This window comes from Scyliorhinus torazame, chromosome 27, assembly GCF_047496885.1.
Source record: "Scyliorhinus torazame isolate Kashiwa2021f chromosome 27, sScyTor2.1, whole genome shotgun sequence".
NCBI classification, from domain to species: domain Eukaryota; kingdom Metazoa; phylum Chordata; class Chondrichthyes; order Carcharhiniformes; family Scyliorhinidae; genus Scyliorhinus; species Scyliorhinus torazame.
In genome coordinates this window covers 25861064-25882392 of record NC_092733.1, presented here as the reverse complement: position 1 = coordinate 25882392, position 21329 = coordinate 25861064, and the positions used below count along the sequence as shown (strand labels likewise).

Below are 21329 nucleotides of genomic sequence, written 5' to 3'. Positions count from 1 at the left end.
TCCTGGGGTGGGACTCGAACCTGGCGATACTGGGTCAGAGGCAGGGATGCTAACCCATTGTGCCACAAGGCCACCACAATGCTTGCAGTATTTATTCACATGGCATTAAAATATAAACTGTCGCAGTGATAATGTAGTTCCCCCAATCTGATAACCTCTGACACCACTTTGCTTTCATCTTATCACCAACTGTTCAACTCATTCCACCTTCATTTTCAATCTCTTTCGACCTTGTGGGTCCTGTCCCCACTCTTTGAGCGAACAATGCCCTCACACACCTTGGCGGATCAAAGGGTACAGTTTGCAGAGGTGGGTGACAAATTGAAACATTAAGGGCGGCATGGCGACACAGCGGTCAGCACTGCTGCCTCACAGCGCCAGGGAACCGGGTTCGATTCTGACCTTTGGGTGCCAGTCTGCGTGGAGCTTTCCCCATGTTTGCGTGGGTTTCCTTCAACAGGTGCGCAAGCTAGGTGGACTGGTCATGCTATATATTGCCCCTGAGTGTCCAAAGATGTGCAGGTTGGGTGGGGTTACAGCGATAGGGCGGGAGAGTGGGCCTGGGGTGGGCTGCTCTTACAGAGGGCCGGTGCAGACGGGCTGAATGGCCTCCTTCTGCATCGTAGGAATTCTATGGATAAACAACATTAGAAAATATGCTAAATGGCACTTCAGAGAAGGGGGTCCAAAGGAGAACAGGGGGCGGCACGGTGGCCCGGTAATTGGCACTGCTGCCTCATAGCTCCAGGGACCCGGGTTCAATTCCGGCCTTGGGTCACTGTCTGTGCGGAGTCTGCACTTTCTCCCCGTGTCTGCGTGGGTTTCCTCTGGGTGCTCCGGTTTCCTCCCACAGTCCAAAGATGTGCAGGTTAGGTGGATTGGCCGTGATCAATTGCCCCTCAGTGTTAAAAAGGTGAGGTGGGGTCACCAGGTTATGGGGATAGGGTGGAGGCGTTGGCTTAATTAGATTGCTCTTTCCATGGCTGATACAAATGCAATGGGCCAAAGTGTCCTTCTGCACCGTAGGAAGTCTATGATTGTAAGAATAGCTGCCATTATAGATTCAGATTTGGAATATTACAGGAGCTCACTGTGTGGTGTCGTTCGCCTTGTCCTGCTTCCTGCCACTTTTAGCAGTGGGACTATCTTAACACCAAGTAGAATGGCCATTTGGCAGTTCCGTAGTGTTACCCAGTGAATGCTCAGTCTTTCAGAGGTCTAATCACGGAGAGGTCCGGTGGTCATCAACCGGTTTACATTCCCTGGAGTTTAGACGCATGAGGGACAATCTCCTTGAAACATAAACGTTTCTTAAGCGGTTGGACAGTTTTGACTTTGAGAGGTTGTTCCCACTGGTCGGGGGGAATTAATCTAAAACACGGGTGGTGAAGTGACGGGGGAACAGTCTTAGGATAAGGGGGCCAATCATCTAGGACTGAGGTGAGGAGAAATTACTTCACTCACAGGCTTGTGAGCCTTTGGAATCTTCGACCCCAGAGAGGTGTGGCTGCTCCATCGTTCAATACATTTAATGTCTTCCGTCTCCCCGGGAATCATGGGTTATGGCGAACGGGGGGGGTCAAATGGCACTGAAGCCCAAGTTCAGCCAACGAAGGCATCGAATGGCGGAGCAGGCTCGACGGGCCGAATGGCCGGCTCCTGCACCTGAATCTTGTGTTCTTTGTTCAAGTCCTCATTTGAATATGACCTTCAGCAAAACGCCGTTTAGCATATTTGGTCCCTGAGCAGTTGAGAGGCGTTCTGTTGTGTCACTGTCGGCAAATATAGGGCTCTCAAACATTGACGTAGAAACTCTTCACTCAATGGTTCAAACTTAAAGCTTTCCAGTTGGGCCTGTTCCTTTGTGTTTGCGATTACGCTGTCCACTCACAGGTCACTGGCAAACTCTCAGAAAATGTTCAATTGATCACTGGCTATCAGCACTTGGAATACAGACCGGTTGAAACTATACGGGAGAGGGGGGATGAGGAGGGGGCTGTACCACAATGTTGCTCATGGATGATATTCACATGTCCATTTCATATTTATTACAGAAAATAATGAATGTTACCAAAAGCCACCAGTATGTGGGGAAAATGCACTTTGTTATAACACACTGGGGAGTTTCTACTGCCTCTGCATGAAAGGATTCATCACCAGTTCAGGATTAACTAACTTTACAGATGGTAATGCAGGGTGCATAGGTAAGAATATTACTGGGCCCTTTCAAAGCATGATGACCCCATCCTAAACTGAGCGAGAGTTAAACCGTGTATCGTTGGTGTGAATAATTCCGTTGAGTATGTCAGGAACTGTCCGCCTTGTCCACAAAGGAGATAATCACTGACTAAACGACCTTGCCGCTGATGAAGATCAACATTCAGAAGGGGGAATGCCAGTGTTATCATTCATGACCTCGAGGATGAGGCAGACAACCCAACTTTTTTTTTATTCATGCAGGGTCGGTGCAGACTCGACGGGCCGAGTGGCCTTCTTCTGCACTGTACGGATTCTATGCGCGTGTGGGCCTCGCTGGGCTGGGCCAGCATTTGTTGCCCGTCCCTAATTGCCCTTGAACTGGGTTTCAGGAAAGAGCGGGGCCTGGAGTCCCATGAAGGCCAAACCGGGTAAGGGCAGCAGATTTCCTTCCCTAAAGGACATTCATGAACCAGATGTGGCTTTCTTTCCTCAAGCAGTTGTCTCATTGTCAACATTGGACTTTCAGTTCCAGATATTTTCTTGAACGCATCTCCCAGAAGGAAGGGGGGAAAAAAACCACAGCTGGGACCGGCATTCTTCAATTGTAATTTTTAACTGGCATTCTATTTGAATGTACACAATACCACCTCCCTTATTTCCCTGTTTTTTTTTTGCCTCGTGGGATGCAGAGATGGGATTTGAACCCATGCCTCCAGAGTATTGCTCTAATTCACTAGTCCCCTAACAATGTCACTACGCCACTGCCTCACCCAGTTGGAGTGTCACTAAATACAGGCCTGAGCAGAATATGCTTGACACAGGTTAGGTGGAGTTAGGGGAATAGGGCAGGGGGAGTGGGCCTAAGTAGGGTGCTCTTTCAGAGGGTCGGTGCAGCACGGTAGCATTGTGGATAGCACAATTGCTTCACAGCTCCAGGGTCCCAGGTTCGATTCCCGGCTTGGGTCACTGTCTGTGCGGAGTCTGCACATCCTCCCCGTGTGTGCGTGGGTTTCCCCCGGGTGCTCCGGTTTCCCCCCACAGTCCAAAGATGTGCGGGTTAGGTGGATTGGCCATGCTAAATTGCCTATAGTGTCCAAAACTGCCCCTAGTGTTGGGTGAGGTTACTGGGTTATGGGGATAGGGTGGAGGTGTGGACCTTGGGTAGGGTGCTCTTTCCAAGAGCCGGTGCAAACTCGATGGCCTCCTTCTGCACTGTAAATTCTATGATTCTATGACTCAATGGGCCGAATGGCCTCCTTCTGCAGATGTAGGAATTCTATGGCACCGAAGACAAAGTCAAAGGTGCAGAAAGAGCACTTTATTACCCACTAGGAGCTGGTGAAGCAGCAACAGCATATTAAGCACTTAAAATTGGGGTTGCTAAAGATTCAGAATGGAAGGGACAGAGATCAGAGAGGGTTTGGTGCAGGAGGAGATGGCAGAGTTAGGGAGGGATGAGGCCGTGGAGGGATGTGAAAACACAAATGAGAATTTGCTGTGCCGAGCGCCATTGAAGGTCTGTTGAGTGCAAGGGCGGTGGATGAACGGCACGTGGCGTGAGTTAGCCTCCGGAGCAGCAGAGTTTGCGATTGAGTTCTGCCGGACATTATGGAGGGCGCAAGATGGGAGGTAGGCCTGGAGACCACTGGAATAATCGAGTCTGGATGTAACAAAAGTATGGAGGTCAGTTTCAGCATCAGATGGGCTGAGGCGGTGACAAGCGATGTTACACACTTGGAAGTAAGTCATGTGGCTCAAAGTCGTACTTTTTTTTGTTCTTTCGTGGGATGTTCACACCACCAGCAAAGCAGCCTTTGTTATCCATTCCTTATTGCTCTATGAGCAGGCAGTGTTGAGTTGCCTTCTTGAACGGCGGCACTCTGCGTGGGGAAGGTACACTCACGGAGCTGTTAGTGACGGAGTTCAGGGAATTCAGCGACCGTGAAGGAACGGCCGATGTATTTCCAAGTCGGGGTGGTGAGTGGCTTGGAGGGGAACTTCCAAGTGGGCGGCCTTCCCGTGTGCCTGCTGCCCTGCTCCTTCTAGATGGGTCGTGGTCACGTGTCTGGAACGTGTTGTCTGAGGAGCCCTGGTGAGTTGCTGCAGTCTATTTTCTGATTGGGGCAGACGGCCGCCACTGGGCGCCAGTAGTGAATGAGGGAGTGAATGTTGAAGGCAGTGCATCGGGTGTCAATTTGGGTGAGATAATGAAGGGCACTAGGAGTCTGTGGAACCAAATTCAGGGAGGATTCAATCACTGACGCGAGGCAGCAGAAAAAATGGACGTAAACAAGGCTAAAAGAAAAAGGACCAGGCATGTTCAACACAGTGTTAATGTGGTGATATCAAGATTACTCCGTGTCAATCTTGCATTGCCCTTGTGGTTGGATGATAGATCTGCAACTCGGAATTCATCTTTCGTTGGTACTGCAACCTTTTACATCGGCCTCAACCAATCCATAAATCTCAATCGAATTGTTACAGATGGGTGCCCTTGCAGAGTAAGGTTCTTAATATTCATACGTTGGTACGTTCTGAAGCCACCTGTGATTGTCAGCATGCTGTTAGGGAGAAAGGAATGGGTGACCAATTCTGTTTTTCTTTGTTTTGGATTGGGCTGCTATTTGGCTGGTCTCCATGGTAACATGCCCAGTGTTCCAAGCACGGGCCCAGTTCAGCTTCTCATGTTAGCTTTACGAGATGCAAGGATAATTAGAACTTAGCGGGACTCCAATCTTTTTGTCAATATACAGTCGAAAGCCAAACGCCTTGCCAACTGAACACTCACAGCCGTGGCGTTACAAAGCGCATCGTAATTTGAAGATTTATGGTGCGAACATTCTGCGCTCGGGTTTCAGGCTGTCTACGGTTGCTTCTGACCTCTGGCAGATGTTAAACTCCCATCTGGCTGGATCTGGAGCGCGTTTCTGAAGGAGACGTTGGCTCCAGGTGATGGGTGAACGTGTCTGCTGGTGATTTGGCTCAGGCAACCCAAGGTGCAGGGAGGCCCTGAGCTGATTTCAAAAAATGGCTTAATTTTTAATGTACGCGTTGCCGGTGATGATGAAATGTTGGTGCTTCTAAGAGTGGGCGAGATAGACTTGATCTGCTTTTCCCGTCAGGAACTTGCAATGTTCTAAGTCTCTGTTGCAATTCGTGTACTCCAGGACTGGTGGTGCACATCATAGTCTTCAAAACAGCAGTATCCTCCATGAGCAGCTACAGGATCTGGGCCACAACCAAAAGGTTCTCCACTGGAAATATTGCTGTTAATTGAAATATCTACCTGTGTTGATGAGAAACAACTATCTAAAGGAGACAGACTTGTAAATGCTCCTATCCCTCATTACCCACATTGAGGGCATTAGCATGAGTCATATTGAATTGGACTAAAATTATATTGACTAAAGTTATAAGGATGACCGATTCCCTTTGCCCGCAAGTCATGCATGAAGTAGTCAGATTTTTAACATGCCCCATTTTCTGGGCACAGCTTGAATTTACTGAGCTCAGTTTCACTATCTCCCACCATTGGGATTTGAACTCCTCACCTCCAGGTTACTGGTCACAGTATCCTAACTACTAGGCTATTAAACCACTGAGCCTCGTAATCCTGGAGAATTATACATGTCATCCCCACCGTCCCATGACTCCTTCAACATTTCTCTCAATCCCAAGTTAGTTAAGTAATCCTGATGAGGTCAATGCTGATTGTCACGGATCAATGGAAACATCACGGGAATTTTTAATCCTGGTGTGAGACAAGACAAAGGAAAGATGAGTGGCCAACTTATACTTGCGCTTCAGTGGTTAGTTTCAGTAACTGGACCTCTGCCATTGAAGTTTTCAAAAATACACCATAAATACATGGACACAGAAATGGGCCTTCCATTGAATCAGAGGTCCTACTTGGTATGACCAGGGTAAGCTGTGACACCTCAAAGTAATCAGCGAAGCAAAAGGGCAAATGAGGAATTAGAAGCCTCAATGGAGAATGGGGATGTGGTTCCTGGGGAGTTTGATCAATTGTCATCTTTACAGAGAAAAGGACGTAGGTCCCTGCCCTGAGAGTTGAATCCTTGAATCATGACTAGTGGTTCATAAGTTATATAACTTCATGTTAACTATTATGCTCATTGGTGGGATTGTGTGTGGGATCATTGTCAAGGCTCCCAGGGTTTTATAACTGGCATGGGTTGAGTTATAATTGTTATCCATTGCGGGTGAACTGATGGAATGTGGGTACAGAGTGGGGAGCCATTCAACGCTATCCAAGGGCATCACCCCAGACGCATATGAAGGTCAGTGGGGTAGAGGGCGACTCAGCGATCAGTCAGTATATGTCTCCTCGGCGGTATGCAGGTGGCCAGAGGAGTGGACAGCGCTTGGATATTGGATATGGTTGGCATCCCTTGGCTCCGGGGAGCAGAGGAACATGGGAGAAGACTGCCAAGGGGACTAGAGCATCCACCTGCTTCGTAGGAAGGATGCAGCCGACAATGGAGATGCGAGTGGCAAATTCTGGGGCGATGAGGGACAACATCCTCGACAGGAAGAGTGGGATCCCGGGCAGTAGCTGTGCATGGGAGGGGAAAGAGAGCAGGCCATAGCCTCAACGCCACCAAAGAATGAACTACTTGGAGGTGACCGAGACCTGGTGGTGGAGTGAGTCTCCAGGCAGATGGTCACAACACAATTCTGTGCTATCGTGCCTCACACCCTGCAGCACAAGTCACTGGACGCTATCGGTGGCCATCAACGTCGCTGTAGCTTGAACATTTTTAAAAAATTGTGCCTTACTCCAAGGATCAGCTGCAAATCTGAATGGCAAATCGCAACAGCACACCCGTCACTGATGCCCTCATTGCCGGAGCACATTCATATTGCATCACACACAGCCTCGCTGGCACAGAGGGCAAGGGCGTCCGCCGCCATTTCTGGATTCCCCCAGTCGCAGGGCATCAACGATCGCACGCACATGGCCATCGAGGCACTCAAAGACTGGCCAATGAAATTGACCTTCTACTCGCTCAGCGTTGCACAGGACTGTCACCACAACAGGAGCTTCCTCCACGTGCGCAATCACGTTCCTGGCAGCTACCATGCTTCTGCCATCCTTTGAGCCAGTTTAGACTGCCTCAGATCTGGACCCCAAGGCCCAAAGTGTGTGGGTCCGATCCTCGGGGACAAGAGATATTGAAGACATAGCTACCCACTCCTCTCTGGGAACCTCAGACAGACGCACAGAAGCGACGCAATCAATGTCACTTGATCAGTAAGGCAACCACAGAGTATGTCTTCAACTTCTAAATGTGCCATTCTGATGCCTGGACCTATTGAGTGATGCCCCCCAATGTGCTCATGCAGGAGCCTTGGCCATTGTTGGTGGCCTCTTCCACTGCGCACTCCATAACATGGCCCCCTTCAGAGAAGCGTGGATCTTGAGGCCCTGATACATCACAACTCATCCAGCGAGAAACATGGAGGTGAGGGAGGAGGAGGAAGTGGAGGTCACGGAAGATGATGATGACCAGGCAGGGTGCCCTTTTCGCAGGGCCTGGTGGCCTACTCCCACCTCCTGACCTCCCTCCTCTCCCCCGTATCATTCATCATTAGATCCCAGTTTGCCGTCAATGAAGTGAGGGGCACCTCTGCCCAGGGTGCATCTTGCCTCCCTCTGATGCTGTGGTAGTCTTTGGCACAATCAGAAGATCAGACCTTTTGGGACAGCCAGAAGCTCAGCGAGGGCTGACATCAGCATTCTAAATGAGTCCCACTGGTTCAGTATCCTAGTTTTCAATTCCCTAGGTTCAATCCCCTAGTTTTGGACTAATCTGCACCATTTTCAAACTCATTATGAAATTCCATCATATTATGATCACTCTTTCCTCGAAGATCCCATGCCATGAGATAGCCAAGTAACTCTGTCTTGTGACACAAAATAACGTCTATCCTGGTTGGTTCCATGGCGCATTGTTCTGCAACTGCCTCAAATTAATTCCACCGACTCATTCCCCAAACTACTTTTTTTGCTGGTTTGATTTGTCTGCATGGAAATTGAAGGCCAGCATTGCTTTTGTGAAGAGACCATTACGTCGTTGGGTGGTGAGGTACGTCCTGAGCTCTCGAGCCAGAGGTGGACTGGGAGGTGGTCAGTAAGTTGGGTAGGCCGAGAGGATATTTTTCTTTCCAGGTAGCAGCAGATGCCACAGGCCAAACATGTGTGGGTCGAATGCAAGATGCTTCAATTTATCTGGTGTTTTTAATTGGCTCGCAAGAAGGGACTTAACTACTGGGAAAATTCATCTGAGTCAAGGATGAAGCAAAGGCACAGTGTGGAGGCAAAGACTGCAGCAGCAACATGCAGAAAACCCGCCTCTTTTTCAGCAGATGTTCAAAGTGCCCACACGGTTTGCTCGCAGCAGTTAGAGCACATTCGATCTGGATTAAGAATTTAGTGTCAAGCGGCGTTTGCTAACGCTCCTGTGAAGCATGCTGGGACGTTTTATATCATCGGAACTGCGGCAAGTTGTCGTTGTTGCTGGTACTTCGTCCCAGCCATTCTGCTTGGTGCACAGGGTGCCGAATTGGGTTGAAGCTGGCTAAATCTGACCGCTCGACAACGGAGCCATGACCCAGGAGGGTAAACGTGACAGGAACCCCCATGTCCTGTCCGGTCAGAATTTGGAACAGTGGTGAGAGGCGATCAGCACATGAAGGTGTTCGGGACTGTCGCTTTGGGAGTAGATAACCTGAAGATTATGGAAAGGAGAGGCACGTTGCTGACAAAGGCAAGAATACCAAATTTCAAACGATCACGACAACTTATACCGGGGGGGGGGCGGAGATGGATGCTGATTGGTTGGCAAGTCGATCTGATTAGCCGAGGTGCTGCCCTGGAGAAAACAAGCGACAGGGGAGTATAGGCTCCCCAAACTCCTGGGTAATGCAAAAATGCCGCAAAACCTAACTGCATTGTTCATGCTAAACAGACCATTCTCAGACATCTGCTGAAAAAGAGGTGGATTGTCTGCATGGGGCAGCAGCTGTCTTTGCCTCCACACTGTGCCTTTGGTTTATCCTTGATTAAGATTGATTTTCCCAGTATTCGAGTTAAGTCCCTTGCATGCAAAACAAAACATTTATTGTGATATGATTCCACGATTGGGCAGCACTTTCTGAAGAATCCTGAGCGTGTTAATAGCTCCACGAACAACCAGTTTAAGATAATTAGTCAAGCTTGAGACACCGCTCATTACGCTTGCTGGAAGTGACATATATTTATTCGCAGGGCCCCCCTTCTCTGCAAACAAAAGAAACGTGATCAAGCCTTCTGCTTTGCGTCTTTAATCAAGGGTTTGTCTCAACCACCGGGGAACATATTTTTACCGATAAAACAAAGGCTCAGTGCTGGACTATTGTGCTGGAGAAACAACATCCAAAACATTCATTGGCCTTCCATTAAAAAGTCAAAGCATCACAGGGTTCGGAGCACTCAGAATGACCTTGGTGGAACCATCCTTGGGGAGCTTGGGGCGCCTGCAGTTCCCCTTCGAGTTCTCCACGGCAATGCTTCAGCCAATCAAATTCAACATGCCAGCCAATCAGCATTTCTGTTCCTCTGCCGTGTAAATTGTTGCGATCATTTGAAATTTGGCACTGTTGCGTTCGTCCTGATGAGTGCAATGTGAAAAACTTTGGCAGCACGTCTCCCCTTCCAGCAATGTTCGTGTCCAGGATTAATAAATTGATTATTGTTCCAGATATCAACGAGTGTGAGACAAACCCATGTGGTTTGAATGCAACATGCACCAACAAGTTTGGAGGTTTTGAATGCACCTGCGATGATGGATTGGTGTCAACAACTGGGGAGCGTACCTTTACCGATAAAACAAAGACCCAATGCCGAGGTAAAGACTATTCTGTTGGAGTGGAAACATCTAAAATTTTCATCCACCTTTCAGTAAAATGCTCAAAGAGACACAGGGCTCAGTGCACTGGCAAAGGATAGAATTTTCTCTGGGGAGCGTTTGATCAAGATTGAGAATCAAGATCTTCAGTAGGCAGATTTGTAGGGTTGTACGGAAGGAACGGTGGAAGGGGACAAAGTGAATTGCTCTGCCAAGCAGCCAGCGCAATGGCCCAAATCGCCTCCTTTGGCGCTGTAAGATTCAATTTTGTGCAGAAAAATGCCATCCTCACTGGGAGGAAACTGAAAAGAAAATTGGTAGGTTTGGGAGGGGTGTGGAAGGTCTTCAGAAGGCATGAACCCTGAGGATGAGGGTTAATTAATCATTGCGAACAGAAGGAATGGCGACGCGGTGAAATTTCTGCCACCTCAGGAGAGCTCAAGGATTAAGTTTTCCGCACATTCCGAGTTAACGGCTGGACTGGAAACTCGCGTCCGCCCACCATCCACCGATCCCCACATTATCCCAGAGGAAAGTGCGTGCCGATGGGAAATCGGGAGGTGGACAAGCCCCGAATGAGAGCCACCTCCTTCAGAAAGAAGGCCCCTAAAGAGCGCCCTCCCCACTCCCCCCCCCCCCCCCCCCTCGCCCCCCACCTTGCCTCAGTACCTATTCCCTGCACATCACTTGCTGTACGCAGTGCTTCCTTCCCCTTCTCAAAGGTTGGACTTCTGCAGAAGATGTGACAGGAACGTCCCTTCAGTCAGGAGCTAGGGCCGGTGATCGGGAGGATTCTGAGATTATTTTGTATTCGCAATATCGACGACTTTGTATAGAACCTTGGTCAGGCTGCACTTGGAATATTGCGCACAATTCTGGTCGCCACACTACCAGAAGGGTGTGGAGGCTTTGGAGAGGGTGCAGAGGAGGTTTACCAGGATGTTGCCTGGTATGGAGGGTGTTAGCTATGCGGAGAGGCTGAATAGATGTTTTCATTAAAAAGACAGAGGTTGAGGGGTGACTTGATAGAGGTCTACAAGATTATGAGGGGCATGGATAGAGTGGATGGGCAGGCACTCTTTCCCAGGGTGGAGGGGTCAGTCACCAGGGGGCATAGGTATAAGGTCCATGGGGCAAAGTTTAGAGGAGATGTGCGAGGCAGGTTTTTTACACAGAGGGTGGGGAGTGCCTGGAACGCGTGGCCAGGGGAGGCTGTGGAAGCAGATACATTATCGGCGTTCAAAAGGCATTTTGACAAATACATGGATATGATGGGTGTAGAGGGATACGTCACAAGGAAGTGCTGAGGGCTTTGGCAAAGGTTGGTATCATGACCAGTACAGGCTTGGAGGGCCGAATGGCCTGTTCCTGCGCTGTATTGTTGTTTGTTCTTTGACTGTGAGAGAGACCCGTGTGGTTTGAATGCAACGTGCACCAACGCACTTGGGGGTTTCATCTGCAGCTATATTGAAGGATGTGGTCATAATATACACCAGTATATCATGGTGCAGACACACACACTGATGGACACACAGCAAGACCAATCAACACGCACAACACCGTAGCCAATCACCAGTTAGAGCACACTCACTATATAGACAGAGGGCATCAGAGTTCCCGCTCATTCGGGATGCAGCTTCTCAGAAGGACAGAGCTTACAGCCTGCAGCACAGATCCTCATCATGTGCTGAGTGCATAGACTGGTTAGGACAGGCATAGGTCTTTAGTTTAATCATGTTCAACAGTTTCTAACTTAATAAAATAGTGTTGTACTATTTAAGTGTTGGTAGCCTGTATGTGTTCCACGGATCTAGAGCACCCAACACAACATGATACCAGGAGTTGAGGGATGTTAGAACATCTTAGACCTTCCTGCAAGTGATCTGCCTTCCACCAGCATACAGCCATCTTGCAAAATGGACAGCGTCCGCCCGCCGCCGCCGCTCCGCATCACCGGTAACCTGGGGGCCAACTGGAAGATATTCAAACAACGCTTCCAGCTCTACCTTGAAGCCACAGACCGGGAAGATACCTCAGACACCAGGAAGATCGCTCTCTTCCTATCCACGGCCGGGGAACATGCCATCCACATTTTCAATTCTCTCACCTTTGCTGATGGTGAAGATAAATCAAAATTCAAGACGGTTCTCCTCAAGTTTGACAGTCACTGCAACATCGAGGTGAATGAAAGTTTCGAGCGATGTGTATTCCAACAGCATTTGGAGGGTAAGGATGAGCCTTTCCAGTCCTTTCTCACCCACCTCCGCATCCATGCGCAGTCCTGTAATTACGGGCCCACCTCCGACTCCATGATACGCGACCAGATTGTTTTCGGTGTTCAGTCGGACCCCCTACGCCAGCAGCTCCTCAAAGTAAAGCAGCTCACCATAGCGACCGCCATCGAGACCTGCGTGCTACACGAACACGCCATTAGTCGGTATTCCCACATCCAAGCGGCTGAAACGGCGCCGTGGCAAGGTCCCCACGAGGCCGAACGGGTCCAAGCAATCGAGCAACTCCAGGGCCTCAGCCTGGATGAGGGCGGCCATTTTGCGTGCTTTTTGCGGACTCCCGCGCTTGTGCGCACCGAACGAGGGGACGGCGACGTCGACGAACGTACTGCGCAGGCGCGCACCACGTACGACCGCACCGCGCATGCGCGGTGGCGCAGCGAACGCACTAACGCTACAACATGCGGCAACTTAAAGCGGCAATGCCCTGCCAAATCCCGACGATGCCTGAGATGTAGTAAACTTGGCCACTATGCTGCTTTATACAGATCAGCTCAGCCTGCCAACTCTTGTCGCTCCAGCCAGCCTCGCAGGAATGTCCGGTCCATTCAACCCACGGTCACCGAGTCCGATTCGGACCTGCTACCCGATATTGACACCGAGGACCCGAAGGTGCCTTTTCAAGTCGATATCATTACAAAAAACAGGGTGTCCCCGAAGCAAAGAATCCAGCCTCTATCAGTATACAGCATCGATCCAGACGATGAGTGGTGTGTCACCCTTACGGTCAACCGGTCCCAAATACGATTCCGCCTGGACACTGGTGCCTCCGCCAATCTCATTGCGCGGTCTGACCTCCAAAGCCTTCGTGTCAAACCAGCCATCCTTCCATCAGCCTGCCAGCTATTAGATTATAATGGCAATGCCATTGCTGCCAGTGGCTCATGCCAACTTCAAGTGATGCACAGGTCACGCAAAGCCATCCTTCCCTTTGAAATTGTGGGCTCCTCGAAAGCCTCCCTGCTTGGCGCGCAGGCATGCAAGCTGTTGAACCTAGTTCAGAGAGTTCACTCTCTCTCTCCTGCTGACGCGTCTGCCTTTCAGGACACCGACTTCAGGGCGCAGCTCGACGCCATTATCAACCAGTACCACGACGTCTTCGAGGGCATGGGCACGCTCCCGTACACCTACAAGATTTTATTAAAACCGAATGCCACGCCTGTGGTGCACGCATCTCGCAGGGTCCCAGCGCCCCTTAAGGACCGCCTCAAGCAGCAGCTGCAGGACCTCCAGAACCAAGGAGTGATTTCCAAAGTCACAGAACCGACCGACTGGGTCAGCTCCATGGTATGTGTAAAAAAGTGTTCCGGCGAATTGAAATTTGCATTGATCCCAAGGATCCAAATCGCAATATCATGAGGGAGCATTATCCAATTCCCAAGCATGAAGAGCTCACATGTGAGATGGCTCGCGTCAAGCTCTTCACCAGACTCGACGCCTCAAAAGGATTCTGGCAATGTCCTCTCCATCAATGGAATGATAGAGCAGGGCTATGGGAAAAGAGTGGGGTTCTTTGGAACTCGGCAGGATGAGCCAAATTGTCTCCATCAGCTCTGCATGATTCTACAATCAGTTAACCCATGTAGAAAGGTGCCATTCACATTGAGTGAAGAAGAGAAAGGAGCTTGATATTTTCAAGGCATTGATATGGGCCAGGCTTTAGAAAACTCCAAACTATATCATGGGGTTCACCTGCGCTACAACGTTTATTGATTTTGGTTACGGGGAGTACAAGGGCCTGCCTTTCGAGTATTATTTCACAGAGGCCTTCAGCACTATTAATCAAAAACAAAGTTTATTCTACAAATGTAGTTAACATTTTTATAAAAACACACACAGTAAGCATTTTTATCAACTACCAACATAAATGCCCCACACAGCTACAGTACTCTATGTATAACCCTTAATAAATTCCACCTTTAACTGTTCCAATTTAATAACAAGATCCCATAAACCAGACACCCTTTTCAAAGGGGTTTCCCAGCACAGGGCACTCAAGATCTGGTCTGGGTGCCCCTGTTTCCTTCCCAAAACAGCAGGTTTAAATTTCTTCCAGAAAACAGTTATTTATTTTCAAGTTATCAAGCAGTCTGGAAGCAGCTTTTAAAATGCAGATAGAGGAAAAAAACCTTCTTTTAACCTGTGCAGAACAAAACCAGTTGAGACTCAAAGCGAAAGTAAAACCAACTCCCAGAGCCACAGCCCAGCTCCACCAACACAATCACATCACTGAAGCCATGTGATAAGACAGAAACATTTCTTAAAGGGACATTCCCATGACAGTATAGACTTTGGGGGCGCGATACTCCGAAATGGGGACAAAGTCCCGACGCCGGAGTGAAAACCGGAGTGTTCACTCCGGCGTCGGAGCCCGTTCCCAGCCCCCTATTCGCCCGCCCCCGGGGGGCTAGGAGCGGCGTTGCGTATTTTACACGCGCTGCGCCTTGGCGCCGCGTAAAAAGCAGAGCTGCATCAATGACGCGGCCGGCGTCGCATAAATGACGTCACCCGTGCATGCATGGTTGCCGTCCTCCCCGAGGCCGCCCCACAAGAAGATGGCGGATGGATCTTGCGGGGCGGCGGAGGAAAGGAGGTCCTCCTTTAGAGAGGCTGGCCTGCCGATCGGTGGGCACCGATCGCGGACCAGACCCCATCAGAGGCCCCCCCCCCCCGGTGCAGGAACCCTCCTCAACCCATAACAAAGGCAATGGAGACACAATGGCCATAGGGCTAGTAATCCAGCAACCGAGGGAAATGTCCTGGGGACCCGGGTTCGAATCCCACCACGCCAAATCTGAATTCAATAAAAATCTGATGCCGATTGCCTCAGAAATGCAGTGGGTCACGAAGGGCCCTTTTCAGGGAAGGAAATCTGCCATCGCTACCTGGTCTGGCCTACACGACACTCCACAGGAATGCGGCTGGCTCTTGGGGCAGCACGGTAGCCTTGTGGATAGCACAATTGCTTCACAGCTCCAGGGTCCCAGGTTCGATTCTGGCTTGGGTCACTGTCTGTGCGGAGTCTGCACATCCTCACCGTGTGTGCGTGGGTTTCCTCCGGGTGCTCCGGTTTCCTCCCACAGTCCAAAGATGTGCAGGTTAGGTGGATTGGCCATGATAAATTGCCCTTAGTGTCCAAAATTGCCCTTAGTGTTGGGTGGGGTTACTGGGTTATGGGGATAGGGTGGCGGTGTTGACCTTGGGTAGGGTGCTCTTTCCAAGAGCCGGTGCAGACTCGATGGGCCGAATGGCCTCCTTCTGCACTGTAAATTCTATGATCTATGATTAACTGCCCTCTAGCGTGTGCAAGGGCAATTAGGGATGGGCCAGCCAGCGACGCCCACATTCCATGAATGTACAGCAAAAAGAGAAGCCACTGCCCCCTGCTGTTGGCCGTTGTCTCTCCGAGGGTTGTGGACCTTTGGAATGTCCCACTCTGGAGCGGTGTGTGGTACTCGGTTGTTGAGCATATTCAAGGCCGAGATTGGTAGATTATTTGGACTCCTAAGGGAATCAAGGAATTTGGGGGTCGGAGGGGGAAATGGGGTTGAGGTCAAGGGTCAGTTTTGAGTCTATTGACCGAAAAAGCCGGCTTGCGAAACCCATGTGGCACGTGACTTGCAGCATGGTTCTGAAGGACTATCGAAATTCATTCTTTGGCTTCTCCAGAAGCGCGAGCAGGGCTGAGGGATGGTCGACACATGCGGCCGTTCAAGGAGGTTAGAACGTTGTTTCTTCATTCCAGATATCAACGAGTGTTTTGGTAACGATCAATGTGGTTTGAATGCAGCATGCACCAACACACAGGGGGGTTTCACCTGCACCTGTAAGAAAGGATTTGCCTCAACCACTGAACAACATGACTCTACTCATAAAACAACGTGTCAAGGTAATACCATCACTTTGCTTCGCAATGAAGCCCGAAAATATTTCAGCAAATGACACGCAACCTTTCCCAAAGCGCTTTATAACCAATAAAGTCCAGTCACTGTTGTGATGTCGCAACATGGCAGCCAATTTATGCACAGTGATAAGCAGTCACAGACTCCCTACAGGGAAGGAGGCCATTCAGCCCATCGAGTCCGCACCGACCGTCCGAAAGAGCATCCTAACCTTGGCCCACTCCCTTGCCCCAGTCCCACAAACCTGTAAACGTAACCTACACATCTTTGGACACCAAGGGACAATTTTTAGCGTGGCCAATCCACCTAAGCCAGCATGTCTTTGGACTGTTCGGGGGGGGGGGGGGGGCGAAGCACCCGGAGGAAATCCACGCGGGCACGGGGCAGAACGTGCAGACTCCGCACAGACAGTGGCCCAAGCTGGGAATCAAACCCGGGACCCTGGCGCTGTCAAGCAACAATGCTAACCACTGTGCTACCGTGCCCCATCAACTCAAAACAAAAGTAAGACCAACTCCCAGAGCCACAGCCCAGCTCCACCCACACAATGACATCACTGAAGCCTTGCGATAAGACAAAAACATTTCTTCAAGGGACGCTCACATGACAGTGTAGATATAGGGTCATTGCCGAGCACTGTTTTCAAAGCTCGGACTTCCTCCTCGCCAACGAGCACCTCGTCCCGCAGTCCCTGCTCCAACAACCACTGGGGTTTGGGGAATAAATCTCTCGCCGGCCGTCTTAAGCTCGTTAAGTCGCTTTGTTGATCATTGCAGACATTAATGAGTGCTCGGACCAGCCGGACGCCTGTGGCCATAATGCCAGCTGTGAGAATACGAGGGGAAGCTTCAACTGCACGTGTCATCGAGGCTTTGTCGCAACCAATGGAAGACACACCTTTAACAATAAAACAGCGACTCAATGCAAAGGTAAAACAAATTATTCTTCCTCACTATGAGCTCCAGAATTAGAGTCTTGTGATTCTGTGATCACCCCAAGGTCCAAATGTCTATTTGTCGTTCCTGGAGTGGGCGTTGAGCCCACAGCGTCCTGACTGAGAGGTGAGACTGCTGCCCTCTGAGCCAGGATGGAGAATAAACGACGGGTTTTTAATGTTCTTGTACATTGTTCGTCATTCCTTTTTCTCTGTCTGTCTCCCCCCCGACCTCTTTCAACCTGTGCGTCTTTCTTTGACATCCATTGCAGCCGATCTCTGTCTATTCCGTATCTGTGGACCCAATACAGAGTGTCGCCATAAAGCTGGCCGGTTCTACTGCGAGTGCTCCGAAGGATTTTCCTCAGCCTCCGGGGGCACTCGGGTGACCATGAGAGCCCCCTGCGTCGGTAAGAACACTGAGGGAGCAGGAAGGAATACGCTGGGCCACGAGGCCTACAGGCAATACTGACAAACAATTCTGTTGCTGCCAGCGGCTCACAGCACCGTGTGCTTGCTTGCTCAGCCTTGAGCTGCTTTCTCTGTTCTGAATATATCATACGTAGCGCAGTGGTAGCGCCACATGGTGGCGTAGTGGTATGGCCACTGATCTAAAGACCCGGGGTAATGTTCTGAGGGCCCAGGTTCGAATCCTGCCGGTGGTGAAAATTGACCACGCAACCATTGCCATTTGTCATAAAAGCTAATGCCCCCCCCCCCCCCCCCCCTCCCGTCTTCGAGGAAAGAAATCTGCTGTCCTTACGCAGCCTGGCCTAAACACGACTACAGGCCCATGGCAACCTGGTTGACACTTAACTGCCCCTCTGAATTGGCCGAGCAGGCCACTCAGTGGTAGGGCAATTAGGGGGTGGACAATCAAGGCTGGCCCTGCCAGGGCTATCCCGAGAATAAATAATAAGAAAACCCCCCCGCGAACAGCCAACAATACCAGCAGGAGAGATTTTACCGCAAGAAGTGTGTGTGGCAGGGCTGAGATAGAAAGCCTCTATAGTTTATCCGCTATTTTGTTGAACCAACACCACACAGCAACCCCACCACCCCTCACCCCCACCCCCACCTACTGCATTAAGACGGTATGTTTGCTTTGGACCATTCGGAGCGCACCTCCTTGATCCCTTGTATTGTTGGCTGCATCTTGTCCTGGTTCCTAGCTCCTGTTGACTTTGAGTGTCTGACTAGAGGACCCTGGGGTGGGTGGGTGGGGGTGGGGGGGGGGGGGGTGCGGTTGGGGTGGTCAAGTCGAGACAGGTCCAGTCGGGCGCCCTCTGGAGGTGGCCGCTTAGCAGGCTCGAGCTGATGGGGGTTGGGATCTGGGTGGGCAGGGGCTCAGAGGCTCCAAAGTCAAGCCAATCCTTTACCACACTTTGGCACTTCCATCCTTCACTGCTCTCCGCCCCCCCCCCCCCCCCCGCCCCCCCCACGCAACAAAAGCAACAGTTTAAATAATCTCCTGACAGTTTCGTACTTACATCATTTTCTTGTTTATTACAGATGATAATGAGTGTTTGGATGCAGTGAAGGTTTGCGGCCCTCACTCCAGCTGTAACAATACTGTGGGATCTTTCTCCTGTACCTGTGATGAAGGCTTTGTCTCAGCCAACGGCGAGCCTTCATATACCAATAAAAGCGAGACTCACTGTCAAGGTAACAATTCTATTGTCCCTCGCAGTAAGGATGAGAGTGTTGCGACTCTTTGACCCTCTTAAACCAGCACAGATGCCTGCCATGTGGCTGCGCTCTCGACCTTTGACCTCTCAGGACCCTGTGGACTGGGCCCAGTTTCCGAATAACAACTGCCGGATCACGCTGGCAATACAGCCGTGGGTTCACAATGCTCAGGGGCCATTCAGAAAGGACATTAACTGCTGGCCTGGCGGAGATTCTCGCACCATCTGGTCGCCACACTACCAGAAGGATGTGGAGGCTTTAGAGAGGGTGCAGAAGAGATTTACCAGCATGTTGCCTGGTATGGAGGGCATTAGCTATGAGGAGCGGTTGAATAAACTCGGTTTGTTCTCACTGGAAAGACGGAGGTTGAGGGGTGACCTGATAGAGGTCTACAAAATTATGAGGGGCATAGACAGGGTGGATAGTCAGAGGCTTTTCCCCAGGGTAGAGGGGTCAATTACTAGGGGGCATAGGTTTAATATAATAGTCGGTTATTGTCACAAGTAGTCTTCAATGAAGTTACTGTGAAAAGCCCCTAGTCGCCACATTCCGGCGCCTGTTCGGAGTGGCTGATATGGGAATTGAACAGTGTTGCTGGTGTGCCTTGGTTTGCTTTCAAAGCCAGCGATTTAGCCCAGTGTGCTAAACTAGCCCAGTGAAATGAAAATGGCTTATTGTCACAAGTAGGCTTCAAATGAAGTTACTGTGAAAAGCCCCTAGTCGCCACATTCCGGCACCTATTCGGGGAGGCTGGTACGGGAATTGAAACGTGCTGCTGGCCTGCCTTGGTCTGCTTTCAAAGCCAGCGATTTAGCCCTGTGCTAAACAGCCCCTGGAGCCCTAAGGTGCAAGGGGCAAGGTTTAGAGGAGATGTACGAGGCAAGTTTTTTTACACAGAGGGTCGTGGGTGCCTGGAACTCGCTGCCGGAGGAGGTGGTGGAAGCAGGGACAATAGTGACATTTCAGGGGCATCTTGACAAATACATGAATAGGATGGGAATAGAGGGATACGGACCCAGGAAGTGTAGAAGATTGTAGTTTAGTCGGGCAGCATGGTCGGCACAGGCTTGGAGGGCCGAAGGGCCTGTTCCTGTGCTGTACTTTTCTTTGTTCATGAAAGATTCACAAACACACAACCCTGCACTGTCAGCAGAGGGAGATTTGGATTTCCATAGCACATATTCTGAATGTCTCAAAGTGCATTGTAGCCAATTCAGTACTTTTTGCAATGTACAAAGAACAGTACAGCACAGGAACAGGCCCCTCGGCCCTCCTAGCCAGCGCCAATCATACTGCCCGTCTAAACTAAAGCCTTCTACAATTCTGGTATCCCTCTATTCCCATCCTGTTCATGTATTTGTCAAGGTGCCTATTAATCGTTGCTGTCATACCAGCTTCCACCACTTCCCCTGACAGCGAGTTCCAGGCACCTACTATCTGTATAAGTGTAAAAACACTTCCCTCGCACATCACCTCTAAACTCTCCCCCTCGCACCTTAAACCTATGTGTCCTAGTAATTGAATTTTCCACCCTGGGAAAAAGCCTCTGACTATCCACTCTGTCTATGCCCCTCATAATCTTGCAGATCTCTATCAGGTCGCCCCTCAACCTCCACCGTTCCAGTGAAAACAATCCGAGTTTATCTACTCACAGTCCATACCAGGCAACCTCTTCTGTACCCTCTCCAAAGCCTCCACATCCTTCTGGTAATGTGGTGACCAGAACGGTATGCAATATTCCAAATGTGGCCTCATTAAGGTTCTGTACAGCTGCCGCATGATTTGCCAATTATTATACTCAATGACCCGGTCGATGAAGGTAAGCATGCTGTATGCCTTCTTGACCAACTTATCCACCTGTGCTGCCACTTTCAGTGACCTGTGGACCTGTACGAGGGACGGCACGGTAGCCCAGTGGGTAGCACTGCTGCCTCACAGCTCCTGGGACCCAGGTTCAATTCCGGCCTCGGGTGACCGTCTGTATGGAGTTTGCACTTTCTCCCCGTGTCTGCGTGGGTTTCCTCCGGGTGATCCGGTTTCCTCCCATAGTCCAAAGATGTGCAGGTTAGGTTGATTGGCTGTGATAAATTGCCCTTAGTGTCCAAAAGATTAGGTTGGGTTACTGGGTTACGGGGATAGGGTGGAGGCGTGGGCTTATGTGGGGTGCTCTTTCGAACGGCTGGTGAAGACTCGATGGGCCGAATGGCCTCCTGTAAATTGTATGATCTCTCTGCCTGTCAATATTCCAAAGAGTTCTGCCATATACTGTATAATCCCCACCTGTATTAGACCTTCCAAAAGTAGTCATTGTTTTGATACAAGGGCAATTTTCCAGCCACATTACCCCTGCGCAAATCCTAATACGTCGGAAAAACAACGTGAGGCCCAAAATAGGGGGCGCAAA

The 21329-nt window shown here is 50.2% G+C and overlaps 1 protein-coding gene across 8 annotated transcripts in view; it reads left to right on the top strand.

Moving 5' to 3' along the window:
- The window catches only part of LOC140403322 (adhesion G protein-coupled receptor E3-like), a 74387-nt gene that overhangs the window by 29068 nt on the left and 23990 nt on the right, over positions 1-21329 (top strand). Inside the window, exons 4-9 of one of the 8 annotated variants that reach the window (XM_072491174.1) lie at positions 2055-2204; positions 9963-10109; positions 16146-16289; positions 17079-17231; positions 17509-17646; positions 18749-18901. In XM_072491174.1, the coding sequence (XP_072347275.1) occupies positions 2055-2204; positions 9963-10109; positions 16146-16289; positions 17079-17231; positions 17509-17646; positions 18749-18901 (885 nt within the window). The remainder of the gene's footprint in view (positions 1-2054; positions 2205-9962; positions 10110-16145; positions 16290-17078; positions 17232-17508; positions 17647-18748; positions 18902-21329) is intronic. The other 7 variants (XM_072491178.1, XM_072491177.1, XM_072491176.1 and 4 more) reach the window with 7 other exon arrangements.